The 21,247-nt window shown below is 50.3% G+C and overlaps 5 protein-coding genes across 5 annotated transcripts; 1 reads left to right on the top strand and 4 right to left on the bottom strand.

Annotated features, from left to right (window-relative positions):
* Nucleotides 1–3,863: 3,863 nt before the first annotated feature.
* Nucleotides 3,864–5,423, bottom strand: Triagg1_1010 (uncharacterized protein; the record flags this gene model as incomplete). The annotated part of the gene is made up of 1 exon (XM_062903716.1): nt 3,864–5,423. The coding sequence occupies one exon, from the start codon at nt 5,421–5,423 to the stop codon at nt 3,864–3,866; it is 1,560 nt and encodes a 519-aa protein (XP_062760234.1).
* A 2,531-nt stretch (nt 5,424–7,954) lies between these two features.
* On the bottom strand, nt 7,955–10,138 carry Triagg1_1009 (uncharacterized protein; the record flags this gene model as incomplete). Its single annotated transcript, XM_062903705.1, has 8 exons — nt 7,955–8,846; nt 9,069–9,255; nt 9,322–9,477; nt 9,535–9,555; nt 9,613–9,657; nt 9,720–9,807; nt 9,886–9,926; nt 10,084–10,138. 8 exons carry the CDS (start codon nt 10,136–10,138, stop codon nt 7,955–7,957), a joined length of 1,485 nt encoding a protein of 494 aa, XP_062760233.1.
* A 750-nt stretch (nt 10,139–10,888) lies between these two features.
* On the bottom strand, nt 10,889–11,574 carry Triagg1_1008 (uncharacterized protein; the record flags this gene model as incomplete). The annotated part of the gene is made up of 5 exons (XM_062903694.1): nt 10,889–11,154; nt 11,242–11,299; nt 11,362–11,382; nt 11,439–11,474; nt 11,542–11,574. The coding sequence occupies 5 exons, from the start codon at nt 11,572–11,574 to the stop codon at nt 10,889–10,891; spliced, it is 414 nt and encodes a 137-aa protein (XP_062760232.1).
* Nucleotides 11,575–12,838: 1,264 nt separating this feature from the next.
* Triagg1_1007 (uncharacterized protein) lies at nt 12,839–15,843 on the bottom strand (the record flags this gene model as incomplete). The annotated part of the gene is made up of 3 exons (XM_062903683.1): nt 12,839–14,592; nt 14,657–15,474; nt 15,530–15,843. 3 exons carry the CDS (start codon nt 15,841–15,843, stop codon nt 12,839–12,841), a joined length of 2,886 nt encoding a protein of 961 aa, XP_062760231.1.
* Nucleotides 15,844–16,122: 279 nt separating this feature from the next.
* Triagg1_1006 (uncharacterized protein) lies at nt 16,123–16,527 on the top strand (the record flags this gene model as incomplete). Its single annotated transcript, XM_062903671.1, has 4 exons — nt 16,123–16,158; nt 16,213–16,274; nt 16,327–16,413; nt 16,473–16,527. The coding sequence occupies 4 exons, from the start codon at nt 16,123–16,125 to the stop codon at nt 16,525–16,527; spliced, it is 240 nt and encodes a 79-aa protein (XP_062760230.1).
* Nucleotides 16,528–21,247: the final 4,720 nt, after the last annotated feature.

Here is a 21,247-nt window from a genome sequence, read left to right as displayed (position 1 = left end):
ACCGATAGGAGCAACATACTCGTAAAGTACCGTATCAGAGGGAGTCCGGGCGCTGAGAGAGCAACATAATCTCCAGCCCGGATTGATTTTTGAACACTCCCAGACGTCTAGACCCGTGCCGTGCCTTGCTCTCGGCCGCATTTACCACCACAGCTCTGAGACATGCATTGTTCACAGATCCAACCTGTCAATTTTTTCCCTTCTTTTTTTTTTTTCTTTTCTTGTCTATCCAACCATCCCACTCGCCGCATACCTCCGCGACTTGGCCCCAAACCTGGTCTGGCCTGGTCTGTCTCTTCGCCCTGCTTAGCTTCGCCAAAGGGCCCCAGGATGCTTCCGGCTTCGTGCCATTCCCGGTGGCGATCGTGGCTGGCTACGACTCCTGCGTAAGCGTCTCCGGGTGGTTCCAGATCGGACAGTCAAACCAGAAGATTTGGAAAGCTTTCTGCAATAGAATAGGCACCGGGTTCAGCACGGGTTTTTCGTCCTTGGCCATGTGATTCGGAGTGCGTGTTTCCATCTCATGTTTGCGAAATCGTTCACATGCGGCCCTGTGGTGCGACGGGCGGGGCGGTGGAGGTCCGATCTGATGGACAAGGACATCCATGATGGAAAATGCTAACCTGTGACTTGCTTCATGTGTCCGGCCCCAAGTATCCCCCGCTCTGGAGTTGAGTGCTGTTGGGGTGCATGTCGCAGGGCAGAGTGACATTCTTCCCGTCACTACCGAGCGTACCGTTACATCCTGAGAATCTGCAACTCTGGATTGCGTCGCCTTGATTGCTTTGGCTAGGGCGCTGACCGTCTGTATGTTGTGCGCGTGAGGAGTTGATGTTTCTGGAAATAGCATCAATTCGTAAGAGTGCTTCCAGCCGGAGCTGTTGCTCTACATATCGACAATGTCTCGCCGATACAAGCTCGAAGCTTGATGCCATTAAGAAGGATTCAGCCATTGGCAATCGTCCATCGCGACAAGCTTTTTGCCAGCGACACCGGCTTCATTGTTTCCCTGAGCCATGCACCAGCCAGCACCAGCGCCGCCAGTTGCCTATATCGGGTTGGGTTGGCACTTTGTTGGCGCTCCAGCATCACTTCAAACAGTGCACCGAGCACGGTATCTAGCGTCGATGTACCTAGCGGAGCTGCTCCGTCTTTACTGTACGTGTACAAGGGACGAGCACGATGTGATGCTAGATGGGAGCCGCCTTGCATGACGACACACTGGGCGTTGAAGCGGCCGTAAATCCGACAATGCTCAGCCTCGTGTTTCTGCGATCCGGGTCTTTGGATTTGAATTGCATCTGTCAGCGGAGGGCCGCGATGCTCTGCTCGGTTCCGCGCTCATCGGGATTCGTGCCGAACGTGGTTGATCCGACATGTCCAACACGCAGATGCATGGCATGTGTCCAACCAGCGTCAAAACGCACGCACGGCCGTCTCGGCCCTTCCGCTATCCGAGCTTTTTCTGCCAGGTACTGGACGTGCTAATTAAAAATAAGAAAAAGCACAGAGACCAAATTGGCCCAGTCGACGACCGTGCTCGTCAGCCTCGTTTTCAAATACGATACTATGAGTAAATGTTGATACAGCAAGACGAGGTCTGAATCGGTACTCCATTCGTCCATCCACTCGACACAGTGGCTATCGGCTCGTATCCGTACAGACTCTCCTTGGCCATTGTTCTACAGTACGTGCTGACATCATGATAGCCTGGCTGGGAAGGGTTCCTGAGCATCACCGCCTGTCTGACCTCTTGGTGCTCGTCAATCTCATCCCGCCCGCATCCACCAGAAGCTAACAGAGGGCGTGCTACTGCTGCTCCGCCTCACTGTGATTGAAAAAAATAATTGTCAACTTCTACCACACATGACCTCTCTGCTACTCTCCACGGGAGGCTCACCATGAAGCATATCATGCGTATTACCTAAACCCGCTCACTCACACACAGCCATTTGAGCTGATTTCCATCCTCGAATCACTCCATTCAATCGACGCCGGACCGGCCCCCGGAACAACTCTGCTTGTCCAACGTCCTTGTAGATGTCCGCAAGAGGGCTGTGCTGCTTCCACTCCATAGATGCCTTACAGATGCTTTGTTCAACAAGAGGCACTTTCATTGGCGCCGATAGCCCCCCCGCATAACTCTTTTGTGGGTTGACCAGGCCCTTTTAGCCGCCAGCTTTTCTCTTTCACGCATTCTCTTTCTTTGTCTTTGTCTTTTCTCTCTCTCTCTTTGATTTCTTGCTTGATGGAGAGACGAGACTAATGCGTGATGATGGAGCCGGTGGCATGACCAACCCGATCCCACGGACAAACTCCCACGCAACTCGCCAGGCACTGCAAAACTCAGTCATAATCGCCGGCCGATGACATTTTTCTTCCCTCTCACGGCCTTCTCCGGAACAATTGTGGGCCAATTACGCGGCTTTGCAGCGGTGTTTGTGCTGCTTGCTCGGCCCCGAGTCTCTTTAATGCTGGAAATCAATGGTTTGCTGCAGATGCAAGCCATCCATGGATCTTTCTTCCCACTTTGGCTCCCCGTAGGTAAAAAAAAAAAAAAGTAAATTCCTTGGTTCTAGGCAGCTCTCCACGAAAAGATGGATATCACTCCGAGAAAATTGGCCGCGTTAATAAGCCTGTGAATACATGTAACCACCATTCCCGGGTGCATTGTGATGGCAAGCCACTGCGGTTAAATGCTTCTTACATCATATCTAGTTCATCTAATTCCTCACCAAGCACCATCCCAACAGCTAGACTGAATCACCAACAAATGCATTATGCCAAAAGTCAAACCGCGTCGGGTCTGTCGGGTACTTGTATGCCAATCAGCGGTAGTGCATTGACATGAGCAGTCTATTGAATCCTGAGGTTTGTATTGCGCACTTGATTCGGGACATCTGTCTCTGTAACGCGAGGTTTCAGGTCCCATGCCAGATCCCCCCCATTGTCAGCGTGCGGTGCCTGTTTCGTGGCGTCTTGTTCTTCTGGGCTTGTGAAGCCACGTTTGATGCTGAATGCGGACATTCCGAAACGCCGAGGCGCTCATGGGCGTTGCGTGAGTGAAGTTTATTGAGATGTTGTGTTCTATCATAGTAGTCGTATCACGCGGAATAATTGTATCACTTCGTATCTGTATGACAAGTAGCCATTGTATCACAAGGATCACATGTAGTGTTTATATCGCAAGTTGAAGTTGTATTGCAGGTAGTATCCATGATGCCTAATGAGTGCTAATTGAAGGCATGGAGGAGAGCAGAGTAGAGAGTAGAGTATGTTGAAAGCAGTCCGTATGCACTATATAAACCAGGAAAAACAACATCCAAGAAAAGAAGAAAGAAGAATGAAAGCATACCAAATCAGCAATGGACCTCCCATGGTATCATCAATCAAGCATCGTCAGATCTAACGCCACCTCACAAATCAGCTCAACAAACGCATCACTTCATCGCATAAAATCATGGTCAAAAAGCACACTTCAAACAAAATCAACGAAATAAATCGTGCATGTCTATTCTCAGGGCCTCATAGAGTGCCATATGACTTTAACCGAAAGCGAGTAGAAAACCTAAACGACAGGAATATAAAACCTCCCAGTGTCTCCCTTTTTGTATGTTCCCCATTCCGTAAATGCCAAACCATAAATAAAACCGCGGGATTGCTAGATTGTGTCCTAGGCCCCTATCGAAAATGCATCGAACCAAATGAAACGACGTGTATGCGTAAGAAAAAGGAAAAAGATTGTGAAAAGGATGGAAGAATTGCATCGAGATATAAAACAGAAAGGTCAAATGAAAAGAAACCATTTCCCCCCTTCATCACACAAGATACAATCCAAACCAAATCCCCTTCAACGTCTGCACTTAATGGTGGCCGAAAGCCCAGTTGCGCCTAGCGACGATGGGCATGAAGGGCGTCACGGTTGGACGGTTGTCGATGGGCTCGACGCTGGAGCGCGAGCTCGACAGGGTCGAGGTCGGCGCCTCAACTGGACTGTCGCTTGGCGGCGTGGCAGCGGGCACGTGCTTCGTAATGGTCATGAAGACGGTGGAAGCAGAGTGATGAACCCTGCTGGTGCTGGTCGAAGTTGTGGTTGTGGTGATTGTGGTTGTCGAGGTCGCAGGCGAAGCCACGGCAACCGGGACATGCATCGTGATGGTCTTGAAGACGGTGGGACGAGGCTGCTCCACAGTTGGCGAGGCTGAGGTTGCCGGTCCCTGGTCAGCCGACACAGTTCTGTAGAGTGTCTTCCAGACGGTTGACGGCTCGGCAGTGACTAGGCGAGTGACGGTGTGTTCAGCGGTGGTCTTCTTGCCAGCTGCCGAGGTGGGTGGCACCTGGGAGGGCTGAGGAACAACCGCAGTGGGAGCCACTTGGGAGGGCTGAGGAGCAACTGCAGAGGGAGCGGGAGGGGCGACAGGAGCGACAGGAGCTGAGCTCGGGCTGTCGTTGGCGCCGTTGGCGTCAACGTTGACCTCAAAGTTGCTGGCCATCTGAGACTTGATGGCTTTGGTGTAAATGTCTTGATTATCGAGGAACTCGCTCATGAGGTTGGCGTGTTTGGCAGAAGAGTCACCCGTGATCTTGATGTCTATGGTGCTAGCATAACTCTCATTCTTGGCGATGGCGGCCATGGTGAAGCCGTTGGGGTCCTTTTCTCCGCGCATGAAGGTGCCAGCCCAAGGGTAGAGGCCGTTGGTGGTGGCATCAAAGTTGATGTTGTCGGCGTTCAGATCGGGCCAGTCCCAGTACCAGTAGATGGTGTAGATGGAACCAGGCTTGAGATCGCTGGGCAGCTGAAGGGTGGACTGGCATCCAAGCTCAACCTCATGCTTGGCTCCCTCAGGGGCAAGCTTGGCAGCTCGCTCAGTGCTGATGGGACCGGGGTTTGGCTGGTAGCACTGGCCGTCGTCGTAGTTGCGGGTAGCCAGGAGGACGCCGCGACCGTCACCTCCAGTGCCCTTCTTGTTCCAAACAAGGTGGACATCAAAGAGACGCTCGCTCTCCTTGGGCTGGCTGGTGCCGTAGAGGAAGACAGTACCGCGGTTCAGGGGCTTCTTGGGCTGATTCTGGGGAAGAGTGGTGTGACCGTTCTCAAGATGGATAATGGCTATGTGGTCGCCCGGAGCGGCTTCCAACATAGGGAAGGGAGGGTTCTCATCCATCTTGTACTTGTTCAGCACCTCATCCCCAGAATAAGCACTCTGGCCAGCAGCGGGGAGAATCCACTGAGGGATGGTGTCCTGGAAGGGAGGATTAGTAGAAGTGCGAGGAACCCAGCCTCGAGCGTATCCTTCAGCTCCAACCATGGTGCCGTTGGGAAGGACCTTGTAGGCACGCTCGATCCAAGAGTGACCGCTGGCGACGGTGGCGAGAGTTGCAACCACCGCGGCCTTGAGGCCGACGTGAGGTTTGGCAGTCATTCTCACGGTTGGAACGCGTCTCTTGGAAGATGCTGATTGCTTTGAACTGGCGACGAGAGGGTGATTTTAAGTTGTCGAAAAGGTAAAGACTGAGTCAGGAGACGATACCAAGGAACGAATGCTTTTTGATCTCTGTGGGAGAAAAGCTGAACCAAAATACGATCGTGACGATGAGTTTGCTCGGAGTTTGTTTTTGTTTTTGTTTTGGGGAAAAGAGAAGAGAGAGGAGAAGGCGAGGAGAAGGGGGAGATATGGGTTGCCAGGTGGCAGGGCGAGCGAGTTGGCCAAACTGGACGGACTGGCGAACAACTGGTGAACAGCTGTAGGCTTTTTTGGGTCCCGACTTTTTTTTCCCCCCGTGAACAGGTTTTGCCAAGCAGAGTATTGTCGAGTGGGCTGTTCCCAATTAGCCTCGCATGTGCCCCTTTGTCCTTTCTGAGTAAACTCGAATCGGATATGTTAAAGCAGAGTGTCGTTGTCGATGCAGGTTCGCAGCTTGAGGATAATCAAGGAGAGTGAATCACGTCCAGCGCCGTTCAACCCCTGTGAATTAAAGAAGAAGAGAAAAAGAAAATCGTTCAAGAGAGTCGTTATTATTCCCAGAGAGAAGAAAAAAAAGGAAATGACAAAAGAAAAAGAGAAAAGAGAAAAAAGGAAATGGTTGTCTTCTCTTCACCTTGCCATCATCGATGCCGTCTCACCCGTGGGAACAATCAGAAGCTGTAACAATCAACCCAACACTAGGCAAACCGGCACAGTTGTAAAACAGGAAGAAAGCCCACACAATCAGGCGCGAAAAGTCACTTGGGCTGAAAGAGAAGAGAGAGACAGAGAGAAGAGAGAATGAGTAAGATATGACAAAAGCAGGTGGGAGCGAGTAGAAGAGCCACCACAAGGCACAATTCACCGCAACAGAGGGAACAGAAGCCATTTTTAGCTGAAGCACGTCGCTTCAACGGCAACCTATCGACAGCGTGGGAGCAAGCAAAAGCACGGCAACAAAGCGGTCGCTCTGGCGGTCGGCCATGGGAGGCGGCCGTTGACGTGAGACAGACGCTGGGCCATTCATTCATGCGGCGGCTGGCGAAATGAGGCCACAGAACAGCCCACGGCATGACACGACACCAGCGAGCAGAGGCGATGGAGAGGCTGCCATGTCGAACAATTTCCGTGTAATTGAAGCCGGGCTTCGTTTCAGCAGACAAGGGTCTCTGAGTCGATGATAGGCTGAGACAAGCGCGGCTTGCAGGGCCGACCCCGATCTGGCCATGCGAGAGCGCCAGGTACTGTCCAGGTTCCTTTTTAGTAGGGATAAGCAGCTGGGGATACGTGAGTGATACCTTGCAAATCTGTGGAATCCATCTCTTGGTCGCAGATTGCGCACATGGACCTCATTCATTTGCATCCCCGGTACGCGGCATGTACGCCAATCTGTCTAAGCGCCATGCAAATCAACATTGTTTGGGCTAGTACTGCGGTGGTACCAGCTGCTGTTTGGGCGTCTCAGGCGCCATCGCCAGCCTCAAGCGACTGGCTGTCATTCGTCGACGCTGCCGACTCTTTTCATCTGCTGTTCAGAATTTGCCGTCGCGTCGTTTGATCTGCTTTTAGGACTGTGTGACAGTGGCGTATCGGGCACTATAACTTTTGTTTGAGAAATTCTTTGTTGTCGTCGGTTCAAGTCACGGGACGTCTTTGTACCTACAGGTGCCTTAGTATCATGATGTAATACAAGCGTGCAGTGGTTTTACAGCCAAGAGTTTCATCTGTTTGGAGATCGTTCAACCAGCATTCAAGTGTTGCGGGTTGCTGTGTATGCTATGTTATCTTAGCTACTCAATCAAGATCCATCAAGAGAGTTTCAAGCAGTAAAGAAAAGTAGCGATAGTAGAAGAAACTACACTCCAATACCCATCTACACTACCGATATGCACAAAATCGCCTCGCAAGGACAACAATAAAACACAATATCTGTGGAACCACAATATGTAGATAGATCGCCGAGATTCCGAACTTCTGCTCATACTGTCTGTACACTGGTCCTTCTTGGCCCAGTTTCATTCCCCTGTTGGTCTCACGGGCGCTTAAGCCTGCGCTTCATCCATGCCCAGCGTCGCATCCCGCTTAGCCGCTCCCGCGAAAAGCCACGATAGACGAGATGAAGGATGGAAAAGATTCGTGGGCATCTCCAATAAAGGTGCTCTCTATACTCATTCCGCTACATCTGCGTCAACAAACATGTGTTTGTAAGCTTTGCTACGCAGTATCCAAGTAAAAGTCCAACTTCTGAGCCAGCCATGTTCTTGACACAACGATGGGCATCAAGATGGATGTTCAGGATATACAATCGCAATTATAGTTGGATGGGGAGATGTTGTCGCTGTGCTGACGGCCATGATCGGAATCGCTTAACCACTCCAGAATCTCGCAGTCTCCATCCAACTGTAATTGCGATTGTATATCCTGAACATCCATCTTGATGCCCATCGTTGTGTCAAGAACTAGAATTTCTCGTTTTAAATGGGCGTTGATCATTGAGAAGTGAGAATTGAGAATGACCAACCTCTATCAAGGCTTTCGCTGAGCCTTTGTTCAGCATCAACCTTGCTTGGGTGAAGCTGACGGATCAAATCTTTCGCATACGCGGCCGCCGTCATCGCTGCATAACCTTGCCACTCTTTATTTTTATGTGAGTCGGAGTAATCACATATCCCACGGATGACTAGGCAGGGGAAGTGGTTCACCAAGCCTGCTGCTTCCATCTCAAAGCACAAAACCTCCTTTTCAGCTAACAACTTATCTCGAATGGAGGCGTCTTTCATCAATTGATTGGCAGAAGCGATGAGACCGTAGTGGATTGCAGGGTCATCCTCTTCGTCTTCAATCCTCTGACAGCGCATTATTAGATTTTCGTCTTGCGCGCAGGCTGAGGCGCATTCACCCGGAGTATGGATCACGCCGGGCCTAAAGAGTCTGTCGCTGTCTGTTGGTGGCCGCCCAAACTCTCTCTGTATCCTTTTATTATTCTTCAAGACGTTGTCAATATCTTCCTTCAGTCGGTGACCTTTACGTTTGTGTTGCGTCCTCAAACTTGATACAGCTGTTCGAAGTACCGTTGGGGGCATGTTCAGAAACCCAATGTTCTGGAAACTCTGCCCTTGAATCGTCTTCCCAAAGTCATACTGTAAAACACCCCCATCCGTTGCTGAAGCTGCGCTGACCACAACATCCCCCAAGCGAAGAAAAGCCCCTCTGTTATTGATGACAACTCTCATTGTGGTGATCGTGATGGTGATTGGGTCTCTGAAGATAAATCTGAGGAGAGCGCTCTTGCCTGTTAAGTTATCTTCGTTTAGGACATCGCCCTCATTTTCTCCCTCATCTTCTGGCTCTGGTGCTTCATGAATGTCTTGTGACATCCATCTTTAATAAGCATCAGCCATGATTCGATTCCTTCCATTCCATGCTCAAGGATATAATCTCACAAATAAGTAGAAAAGCGTGGTAATACATCGTAGCTCGAACAAACTGTCATGATAAAGGCAGCATTTAATTTCTCAAGTAGTCTTATATAAATAGGGAGATAAAAAAGAAAACTTCTCATTGGAGATCCATCTCCTCGTCTTTATCGTCTTCGTCTTCTACTTCCCCTTCTTCCTTTCTTCTTCTTTTTCTTCTTCTTTTTCTTCTTCTTTTTCTTCTTCTTTTTCTTCTTCTTTTTCTTCTTCTTTTTCTTCTTCTTTTTCTTCGGGCACAAGGCCTATGGCCCGCAGGCCTCTCTTTTGGGCACGGGACAGAGTCCCCCCCGGACCTCGTCCTCCCCGAATAACACCTATAGTTTATATGTTAGTCGAATCCAATGAGTTATCCATAGATGTGTGAAAAGCGTATGGCCTACTGCTGGTGCTGGTGCTGGTGCTGGTGCTGGTGCTGGTGCTGGTGCTGGTGCTGGTGCTGGTGCTGCCGCCGCCCTCTCTCTTCTTCTTCTCTTCCTCTCTCTTCTTCTTCTCTTCCTCTCTCTTCTTCTTCTCTTCCTCTCTCTTCTTCTTCTTGGCTACCCATCTGTGTCAGCTTCGAGGTCGATCGTACATATGGAGTGTGTTCTTCTTACATCCACGCTTTCCGCGGCGTCCTATTTTCGTAGTTAGTATTGATCGTTAACCATAGAGACGAAAAAGAGAAAACTTACTGCCGCCTCCACCACCTCCCCGACAGCCACCACCACCACCGTGGCCTATAATTATGTCAGTCTACAAATGAACCAAAGGTATATCAATCATGAGAAATGGATCATACCACCGCGTCCAGGGCCGCCGCCGCCGCCGCTCCCAGCAGCAGCCACACCACAAAGGCGGAGGGTTTCGTCAAAAAATTGTCTGACGTCCTACATAGTTATTTTAGCATATTGTAGCACACTCAGTCATGTGAAGATGACTGCGAGAAATGATTGAGTCGAACTTACCATTTTGTTTTTATTAAAAAAACGACGAGAGCAGAAGATTTCTGTACACAAGTTAGGTTAGCTGCTTCGCATTTCCCTTGATTTGAAAAATTGTTGGTGAACTTACAAAAAAGTCCTTTCAAGAAGAAAAAGAAATGAATAACTGCTTTTCATCAATCAGTATCTAGATACTCACATACTCGCAAAGTCTTCACGTACGCGTTGGAGTTGTTGTTTCTGCTGCTGTTGATGTTGATGATGATGGTAGAGTCATGTATTTCTGGGAGGGCTGCTGCTTGAGGATATCTTTCTGGTCCGCGTGCACATTTCAACTTCACTTCACTTCACTTTGGACTCACATGCAGGACTGAAGAAAGCCGGTCACGGGAAGATACCTTTCAATATTGAACCATCGCGGCCAGCATTTTATTCTGGTATATATCTAATGGAACCATTATCTAATTGGTTGAGTCTAAGAACCTCCAAGTTCCGTGATGCGCCATCTCTCAAAGGGCACTTTTGCCGTTTTACTACCTCCAGACCAATTACACTGCTACTATCGCACAACCCAAGAGTTTTTATACTGAAATCAGCGCTTGTCTTTCTCATCATGCAATGTAAACAGTTCAAACTAACATTACGTTTCCACGTAGTAATGGCGCCGCTACGAGCCGTTAACGACGCAGACTTAGACAATGAAAAGCCAATTCAAACGTTAAATGCTTCAGAGAATGAATAGCAAAAAGAATGGCCGTTTATAGGGCCGTAAGACGCCAGGCCCACCGGTGGGAAATAGTAAAGAGTGAACGCCATCGCCATCTCTGCGTCCCTTCTCCTTGCAAAGATGTAGCAGATGTAGTAGATGTAGTTACTATCCTGTTTCTTTTTTTACAAAACAAAGAAAAAAACAGCCCCCCCGGGCTTTTTAACAAGGAAAAAAACGGCCTCCCCGGCCCATTTTTAAAACGAACCCCCCCCCCCCCCCCCCCCCAACCCAAATTCTCTCTCTTTTTTTTCCCTCCCCTTATTTCTTCCCACGACGGCGAAGGTTCGCCCCGGAGGGCACACCCTTGGTGGGCACACGGGCCCGCGGCGCCGGTGTGGCAACCGCCAAAACATCATCGTCATCGTCATCGTCATCGTCATCGTCGTCGTCGTCGTCGTCGTCTTGGCCGTGATCGGCCATATCCTCGTCGGACTTCTCCTTCTCCTCCCCCTTTTTGGGGTCGGCGTTGGCGGCGGCGTTGTTTCTGGGACAAAGTCCCATTGGGGCCACGCCCCCCGTGGACACTGGCCTGGAGCTTGGTGACTCCGGCGGGCTCTATATACCTATGGTTAGCCATGAGATAGACAGTGTACCCAGACTATAAAACTTACTGGGGCCGCTGCCCTGGTTCTTCTTCTTCTCCTCCTTCTCCTCTCCCTTCTTCTTCTTCTGGCCTATGAATTATTATCAGCAGTAACTACGTTATTCGCAATACATAGATGGGACCTTACCACCATGCTTTCTACGTGGGGCTGTGTTTATCAGTTAGTAATAGCATTCATAGCGTTTATAAGAAAGAGAAACTTACCACCGCCCCCTCGGCATCCTCCTCTTCCCCCTCGTCCTATAAGCAGGTCAGTTTACTTCCTTATATATACGAGTATGGATTCATAAAGAAAAGAGCAGCATACTACCACCCCCACCCCCAGCAGCAGCAGCAGCATTGCCGCTTGGGCGGCCCAACAGCGCCAGTGTAGCCTCAAAAAAGGCTCTTACGTCCGTTGCCTAAATGATACATGTTAGTACAATGTGCTATACGAGGATACCAAGAGACTGAACCGGTTTCCAAAGCCGTATGTTATAGGAGACGGGAATGACTTCTACACGTTACATGCTTTGACGAAAGCGAAGCGGGGACCTGAGAGAGTTGTCAACTTACCACCTCATTCTGACAAGAGTGACGACGTTTGCTAGGTAGAGGAACACTCCTGGAGTGACGAAGTTGAGAGTTCCGGCGTTCTTATAGAGTTGATGGAGGCAGAAAGATTTTTATTATTTTCTGAACCGCGTATGCCTGATGAGCAAGGCAGAAACAGCAATCAGGAGGAAGGCGGCATGCGTAGGTATGTGCCCACCTGCCTGCTCGCGCTTCGCCTGCCAACACCTGCCAGCCTCTACGACAGGTACCAGGTACTATCTACCTGGTACCAAGGGAGACGCTGTTAATCGGCATTCCCGTGACTGCGTGAAGTTTTATCAACCAGAGCCTAAATTAAAGGTAGGATGTGAAGGAGAACCTCTAGCTATAGTAGGTACTACTAAGGTACTAGTATATTCTTCTAGTATCTGCTACTATATCTGTGTTTCTCTAGTATCTGCTACTATAGATATATTTCTCTACCTTAGGTAGTGTTAAATATTATAGTTGACTTCCAATCTGGGAGACAAGATGTTGGATGGGCGCCCAACTTGAAGTACTAGATGTAATCTACCACTATATACATGTGCTATATCAGATAAAAAAGGGGGGGAAGCTCTTGGGAGAACAAGTCTTGATAAAGCATGCACCATTGCAGTTTTATGTAACGGAAGAAATATTGGACACTTGAGTAACCAAAGCGGCTGGCGCTGCCCCTTTCCCTTCTGGTAGATACATCAGCGTTATCCCCTCTCACCTCGTCCAACAAACTATAGTTTCTAGAGACTCAGGTTTGGATACAGGTTGATCATGCAAACTGAATCGATATTAGATTCCCAAGACTACCTAGGCACTAACCAACACTAATCTTGGACAATATATACATGTCAGCAGGTTTGTTCCTGCATCTGATCTACCAACAACGCCAAGTAGCGCATTTCACTCTTATTCTCTCTTATTCTCTTACCCCTATTGTGGTTAAGCAACCGTGGCACATCGCTTTTTATACATTCCAACCAACCAGTCATCTCAAATCTCCTCAACAAGATGCAGTTCTTCCTTCTTCACCTTTATACAGAAGTAGCCGACAGTGGCTTGGTCGCAAGGAGACCAGTGACCTTGTAAAACATGTCTTCGATCGAAGCTCCGGCAAAGGCGGGGGCAGCGTCGAAAATGTCTGCCAGGTATTGTTGGGGTATAATGTTGGTCTGGACGTCGTCGTCGTCCATCTCCACATCCTCGTCTGCGTTCTGGGCCTCCCCCATCTCATCATCGCTTTCAGCATCTCCACCCAAAAGGACGGCCAACTTGTTATTATCAGCCTCCTGAGAAGCATTATCGAGTCTCAGATCCTGAAGGGGCTGAGCAGCCAAGATGGTTGACGCGTTGGAGCCTTCGGTAATGGTCCAGATCTGGGCGACATCATCAAGCGCGACAAAGCCACTGGTGCCGGGTACCGAAATAAGGCTCACGATTCGATGGGGTGTGTTGCAAACAATGAGCGGCTCAGGTTCGCTGGGGTGGAAGACTCCTATGCTAGAGGTGTTTCCGAGAGGAAGAGTGACGGCGAAGTGGCCGGATGTCGAGTCGACGGCAAGCTGTAGCAGCTCGTCGGCTCCAGTCTTGGGAACCACAATTCCATACCGTAAATCGTCGCTCACAACATCATAGACATGCAGCTCCTCAGAAAGCACAATTAGATACTGTGACAGGACTCGCAATGAGTGCAGCTGTCCCTTCCAGAGGCCCTCTAGAATCTTGACGACTTCGCCAGAGGCCGCATTGATAACATACACGGCTCCCGTGTCGAGAGCGCCAAATGCGGCAAACAGAGTAGAACCGTCTTCCGAAAATGCGAGGCGGGCTTGGGCCTGCGCAGGAACAGACGCGTCGCTGGGGATGTCTGTGACGACACCAAGTCCATCGCCAATGGGAATTATCCGGGAACAAACCCAAGTGAATTCCACGTTAGCGTCTGTTTTTCGTGAGCCTTCTTGCTGGCGAGCCTTTGGTCGCCATAGACGAACAATGCCATCTCCAGCAATAGTGGCAAAGCAAGTTGAGGCATTGTTTGATGCAAGATCAAGGACAGTCTCGGGATGGCTCGTTGCATGAGGCGCATTAATCCTAGATACAAGAGCAATTGAGTTATCCTCGCCGTTGACTTGCCAAAATTTGAGGTATGACTCGTGCCTCTCCTTGAGGAACTGGTCGCCGACCTCGCCACTAACCGTTGCGACATCTCTATTTGTAGGAGTCCAGTCATCGACACTGGCCAGCCACTTTCCATCTGCAGAAAAGGCAATGTGCGTGACGACAGGCTCTTCAATGGCGTAGCCCTTGTTGGTCAAGTTGACGTCTGTGGGTTGTGTCCGAGCCAATGCCTGTTTGGAGATGCTCGTAAAAGTTTCGAGGTCAAAAGACTGCAACAGGGGCGCCGAGAACTCTCCAGTCATTGTTGCCTGACGACCGTTGCCGACGCAGACATGAAGCTTGGACGGCTCCGCTGCGTTGATTGCAGCAGGTATGGGTCGTCGCACTTTATCCTCTACTGACCAAACGCGCTGCACGAGCAAGTCTTTGGGTGTCGAAGCCTCGGCGGCGGCGGATTGAATGCCGGAAATATATGTGGTCGGCTTAAGTTCAGCAGTGGATAAGATCATCGTTGAGTTGTCATCAAGATGCACAACGTAGGATGATCCGCTGGTAGAAACAACAATGTTTTCTACACTGCCTGACAGGTGTGGGAGGAAATCCTTTTTGGCGGTGTCCATCTGCCACAGTACAAGGACGTTTTCAGAACCTCCAGATATCATGTAGTTACCTAGTGAAGAAAGTTAGCGAGGAATTCAAATAATCCAAGAAAAGAAGGTATGCGGGCAACGTACCGTCTCGAGACCATTTGACGGAATGGACTGCCTTTCGGTGCCAGTGGAATTTCTGGGCTTGGATGCCCTCCTTGGAGGAATTGGACTTTCCAAGTGATTGGCTTCGAGAGAGAGCATCATGGTAGAGATAGATAGCTCCTCGTGCACCACCAACAATAATGTCCACGACGTTCTCAGAGTCACGCCGCCCCTTGGACTTGTTCAAGGCAGAAGTTGGATAAACTCTGAAATCGAGAGTGGTGATGATATCGGGCACGTCGAATGAAAAGAAGTCGTATTGCAGCTGCTCAAAGCCGGTTGGTTGCTTGTGTGAAGCTACACCAAGGAATAAAGAGTCATTGAGAGCACCGACCAAGACTAGGCCATCCTGGCTCGACTCGATCAAGTGCAAGCCATTGCCCGACTTCTTGGTGCTCAAAATGGCCTTTGAGAGCGGAGATGAGAGAATATCCCCGCCATATGCGGTCAATTCCATCCGATTTGATTTGGTTGATTCAGATACCACGACAACATCGGCCTTTGAGCCCGAAACCTCGGTCGAGGTCACCGTGATTGCATGAGCCGTGCCCGTCACCGTCTGGAAGCTCTGGTGTGTCTCGGCGGTCTCTGTCCAGTGGACATAGTAAAGTTGACCATCTGAGCAGGCAACCCAGAGGTATTCGGGGTTCTGAATGGACAGTTTGGTCGCAACAATGTTCGCAGGAGATGTGCCCTTTGACGAAGAGGCATCGGCGGCGCCTATCGGGATTCGTCTCAAGAGTAGCGAGTCGCTAGCTGTGTACACCTGAATGGAGGTGTTGTATGTCAAGATAAGGTATCTAAGGTATATGAGCATGGTTCTTCTTCTGAGGAAAAAATGAATTGGCCTCTTACTGGTCATCTTGAGTAAGGATTGGATCAATGTCGAGCATTCTACCGCCCATGGGCTTGGAGATTCTCCAGCCAGTTTCTCCATCAAAAGAACGGCCAATCAGACTCTCATCACCATTGCGTTTTGACCTCAACAACGCTCCATTTTGAAGGTTATCATCGGATTCAGAGTCTCCGTCAGCTGGAGACTCTGCCTGTTCGTCCTCGTCGCCTTGCTGCGGTCGTGATCTCTTTGATCGCGCGTCGGCCTCGTTCAGGTCCCTTTTTCTCTTTTTGGTCGATTCTTCCTGGGGCCTAGAGAGCTTGCTACCCGCCATTTTGGCAGAGATCCCGGAGAATGGCGCTGTGAGGAAGTTGGGGAGGAATGGCATCGAGGCGGCAGCACCCAGTTACTGGTATAAAGTACTGGGATCAATGCGCCGCAGAAATTTTGGTGCCGCCATGAACTTTTTCCACTATCAGCGATAAGATAAGCAACGGGCGGCAAAAGCTCGGCGGCATAATATTTTCAGCCATCCGCGTCGCTTCCGCAGCTAAACTCTTTCACGCTGCCAGCTTCACCACTCAAAAACGACATTCGCCGTCGCATCGCCAAGATGATTATTCCCATTCGCTGCTTCTCTTGTGGAAAGGTAGGCATCTTGATTTTGTCTTTGAGCGATCAACAAGATGACTAATAGCAATAGGTCACTGGTGACCTCTGGGAGCGCTATCTCCAGCTCATCGCCGATCCGCGCAAGACCGACGGGTATGCAGCCCTTTGACCTTTGAAGCAGAGCTCGAGGCTGACTTTAGGAAAGCGATGCCATGGACGAGCTAGGCCTCAAGCGCTATTGCTGCCGACGCATGATCATGACACACGTCGACCTCATCGAGAAGCTTCTCAAGTACGACTCTTACGACATTCCAAGACACCCCTGACTCCGATTGCTAATCAACCTCCTAGGTACACTCCCGATGGACGAAACGAGAAGAAGCAGAGATTGAACGAGTCGGCATAGTTTTGTTTTGAGCGAAGAGAAAGATGCAATGCACAGTTTGGCGTTTTTGGATCCTGTTATTACCTATATTGTGACTTGGCGCAAGGAAGAAAAAAATCAGATCGCGACGATGACGGCAAAGCCGCAGGCAACTCCGTAATAATGGAACGAGGATTTTTCTGCTACACGACTCTGCAAAACCAGAAAACTGCCGCTGTATATTGTGATGGATTCTTTTTTCCCTTTGAATGAGAGGCGGTACATCTGTGGAAAGTTTTGGACCACCACGGCGGGCTTTGCAGATTTGCCTTGGTCATGCCTTGAGGCCTACTCCTCATGGAGTCTCAATCCCTGTGTCGGTTGGATGGCGTAAATCGAATATCCAACAAAAAGTGATTGCCGCCTCTCTCAACAATCTTGTACGTGTTATACTGTTATACTGTTATACTGTGGATGAGAAACCTAGACTTGCAAGACAATTCACCGCTTCTTACCGCCCCAAGTATCTACAGAGTAGCCTTTTACGGTAGGCGTGTTGGCCAGCTTCACGCTGCGCAGCAATGGAGAATAGAAAAGCGCCTATCAACCGCCAACAAAGGACCACTAACAGCGGCGCAACCCAGATTGGCGATGCGATTTCAGACGTGGCCGGCTACACTGTCAAACAGGGCCGCCATATGATTTCAATATTGTATAGTAAAGCACTTAAAATCGCTTGCGCTTGAATCCCATCTAGTAAGTTGGTGTTCTGCAGGGATACAGCGGGGGAAAGACAATAAGATATGTGAAAGATTGGACAGTCAAAGTCTGCTATCCAGCATGCTATGTCTCAGATTGAATAGTGGAAGCAAATGAGAATGCTCGAAACGAGAAGAAAATGGCTATATCAGCAAGCTCTAGAGATATATATAGCAATAGTAGCAGATATTGCAAAAGTATGGTGATAGCAGCAGATACTAGAAAAACGTCTGCCGGCGTATATTTCTCAGAGATAGGTAGGTATCAGGAGAGTACTTTTCATGGAGATGGGAAGCATGTAATCTTCATTGTTGTATTTTCAGAAAGATAGGGCTGACGACCTCCGGTGAGGATTACAGACTACTGGGTAGTAATCACTGGTAAGAATTCTTGTTCTTCACCTGAAATCAGACGTTCGTGTGTATGCCAAGGCTTCCACGATAGCCGCAGCATAAATCAACAGGTTTGTATTAGCCAAGTTCGTGGCTGCGCAAATCAGCGCCCAGCAGCTACATTAGAAGCAGTAATGCTTCGACCCAACACACCAATAGAAGGAGAGTGAGCTAGTGCAAGCGAAGGACGAATTGTCGTATCAGAAGATGAAGGCTGCGCCCAACAGCAGGAAGAGCGGCGTTTATGCGCAGGGCTAGATGGGGGTATACGAACCTGTACGAATGCGTAATGGCAGCCACCAACAGCACGGTGATGTTGCGCGCGAGCAGCTCTCCCGAGGTGATGATATAATGGAAGGCTAGTTGAAAGCAGTCTATGAGATTCATGTGCACCTGATACGATTCATGGAGTTTACTCTCATCACACTGGATAATAATACATGACGCTCTAATAGAGCCTTTTACGCCTTGTCGGCTGGGTACAGATAGATGGATTCACACAGACATCAGGTTGCAAGCCGACTGCCAGCCTTCTAATAGACAAAAGAAGCATCTCGCCAGAACAAGCAACTGTTGGCGGAGGTGTGAGGTTTCAGATTCAGGACGACGGCTGCGCTCGAGAGTGGACCGAAGAGTGTGTGCATGTGCGTGTGCGTTTGCATGCAGTAAGTAGAGCCTCGCATGTAAGTCGCAGTGAATGTGATTGACTAACCACTTGGCACGACTGACTGACTACAATACCTAGGCCTTGTGAGAAAGGTCAATCGCCACGGCAAGAGACATGTCACACGAGACTGTACAGTAGCAAGAGTCGACTAAAATCCTACGACGGAGCCAAGCAGGAGGCGTGACTGGAGGAGACTGGTGTCGCTTGGCGGTGCTTTCGAGAGCTTCCATCTACAGTACATCCGGCTTATTCCCCCCCTTTTGTCTCTGCTTTGGTCTCGCACAGGCACGCACAAGCACAGATGGATGGGTGGATGGATGGATGGATGGATGGAGGCTCTGTCCTTGTTCTGCTGCTGTAGAGTAATGCCTACATGTCAACATGTTTTGATTCATACTCGTACGCAAGAATGACATGGTTGTACCACACCAAAACACCAGCCCTCATCCACGCCAAACTGCAACTGCAACGCTTCGGGGAACAGAAAATCGGCGGCCCACAGACGGGTTGAAGGACGAGTGGGCCTCGTCCGAGCCTAACCAGCTTCGTCTGAGCAGTAGCGCCGGGACCAGATCGTCGGGTCAAACGCTGCCAATCAGGTTTGGTTGACAAGTGTCTCTGGACGGAAGCGCAGGGGTTGAGGGGCGTCGAGGGGCATCGCGGACCACGAACCGAGCAGATTGGCGCTGTGACTGAGCGACCGAGGCCTCTGGTTTGGCCCGCGGAGGGATGTGCTTTGATGTGCTGGCCGTCAGAAATGGAGCCCGGCCGGGCTGGTGCTGGTCTGGTTGGCGGCATGTTGGGAGCCAGAGTTGGGCAAATGGCTGTGTGTGTTTTTGTTTTGATCACAACCAACAACATTTTGGTTCGTGTGCTTGAGTGTACTCGCACATGCCGTACAGGGAAAAGGACGATGAGGATTTGTGACTCGGTGACCCCCAGCACGGCGCATTTGGCCGCTGAGAGGGAAATTGGGGGCAGCACGTTTACATGCAGTCACTCACTCAGTGCCTTTTGTGTGTGTGTGTGTGATGTGCGTGTAAGTGGGTGCATGTAGAGGAAGACAATAACTACAGAGAGAAGCAACAACGCTTCTTCTGTCTGAACAGGGTTTATTTTTCTCTTCCCTTTTTTTTTCTAATTTTTTTCCTCTCTTCCACGCACAGACACACAGACAGACTGACTGACCATTGTGGTTCGTCAACAACATCGTGACTCGGCAGGGGAAAGCATGTCATCCACCTGAAATTAAGCGCCGACGCCTGTCGACTCCACGCGGGCTCTATCCACTCAACCACCGATCGTGTCTATGAGTGGCCAGCCAATGCAACGAAAGCTCCTCTTCAAGAACTAGGTGCAGCAAAGCAGTTCCCCCGCCCCTCCAACGGCCAGCTGCTGTGTCGCATTGCCCAGGCAGGGCTTTTCGAGGCTGTCAATGCCAATGTCAATGTTGAGGAGAGTGGGCATCGGTTGGTCTTGTAGGTTGACGAGAAGACCGAAGTATACAGAATGGATGTCTACCTATATGTCTACCTATACATTGTAAAGGGAGAGGAATAGATAGATGCCTACATGCCATCATACCATCAACGTTACACGGCAACTTTATACCAGCATCGCCGGGCTCGATATGGCTCCTCCCGGTGGCGTTCCTTCGTGTATTACCGTAGCTGATCCCATCTGCAGTCTTGCGCGAGACGCGGCTGTCGCTGTCCACGAGACAATTTACTGCCATGTCCTTTTCTTCTTTCAGCAATATCCACCTCTCCCCGGCTTGGCTTCGCAAGACGCGTTCCTCCAGGGATCCGCGGGCTGATCCGGTCCATTGTCAGTGGCCGAGTAGCAGCACGGCAGATTAAGCGACAGAACTGGCCGCTGCGGCTGGCGTCTGTTGTTTATCCACATTGAAGCATGAAGCCCCAAGAACGACGAGCCTCGTCAGTTTGTTAACCGCGGGCTCGAGCTGCATACATTAGTTAGCTGGAAGGATCTTGAAGGCTGCCCCATTTGCATGCACGTACTATTTGTTTAGTGCTCTTTCGTAGGACTTGTAGGCGATCAATAATGTCGTGTCGTGTTGATACTTGCCTAGCACCAACAAGCTAGCAGTCATCACGGGTACTGCTTGGACAGGTAGCACCAGCGCCAGGCACAGGCTATGCGTCAATGTTAGTACTTCCATGTGTCTACCGGTACATCTTCTTCCTCTACCTCTGCCTCTTCCTCTTCCTCCCACACCCAAAGCTGACCTGCCCCCGTCATTTGTTATTGATCCGTCGTCCTTCCCCAGAGCCTCGTGTGCGATTCGCCGGCCTGGGAGCACTTTGATCCCCTCCACTCTCAGCCCGGCTAATGCTGAGCCTCTCTCTCTCTCTCTCTCTGTCTCTCCGTCTCTCTCTCTTCCCGGTCTCCCTCTCACTCCCTCCAATCGCCTGCTGCTGACGAACTCCTTCGTCTCTTCTCTCCCACCCACAAACATCATTAAACAAACTATCGCAACAGAAACCTCGACTTACCGGATCTAGTCCGAGCTCCTCTCCCCCCCGCTCAGCCAACTGCTAGCACCCGCAGCTGATTAGGCGCGAGCTCCAACAACTGAATACCGTCTCTTCCTCCACAGCTGGCGGCGCTGCATGTCCTAAGCAAGGGTGTCTCTCGACCCCTGGTCCATCTGCCTGGCCGCAGCGTCTCTTAAAGCAGCCAGCCCGCCATCCGTCCAGCGTGCCTGCAACCGCCTCGCCTGATCTACGACTGGGACGTTTCGAATCGCAGCTTTGCTTCTATTCTGGAAGCACGCTGACCGTCAATCGAGGCCCGCGAACTGCGACCGCCTCTGCTAGTGCTTCGATCCTCCATTGCATCCAAATCGCGAGCGCTGCACTTTGCCTCGCCACGGCCGCGCTTGAGACCTCCAAGGCTTTTCGTGGGGCAATCAGAGGGAATC

Source organism: Trichoderma aggressivum, assembly GCF_033847375.1.
Source record: "Trichoderma aggressivum f. europaeum strain CBS 100526 chromosome Unknown scaffold_002, whole genome shotgun sequence".
Classification (NCBI taxonomy): Eukaryota; Fungi; Ascomycota; class Sordariomycetes; order Hypocreales; family Hypocreaceae; genus Trichoderma; species Trichoderma aggressivum.
Note: the sequence above shows the minus strand (reverse complement) of the source record. Positions and strands in the feature narration are given on the sequence as shown.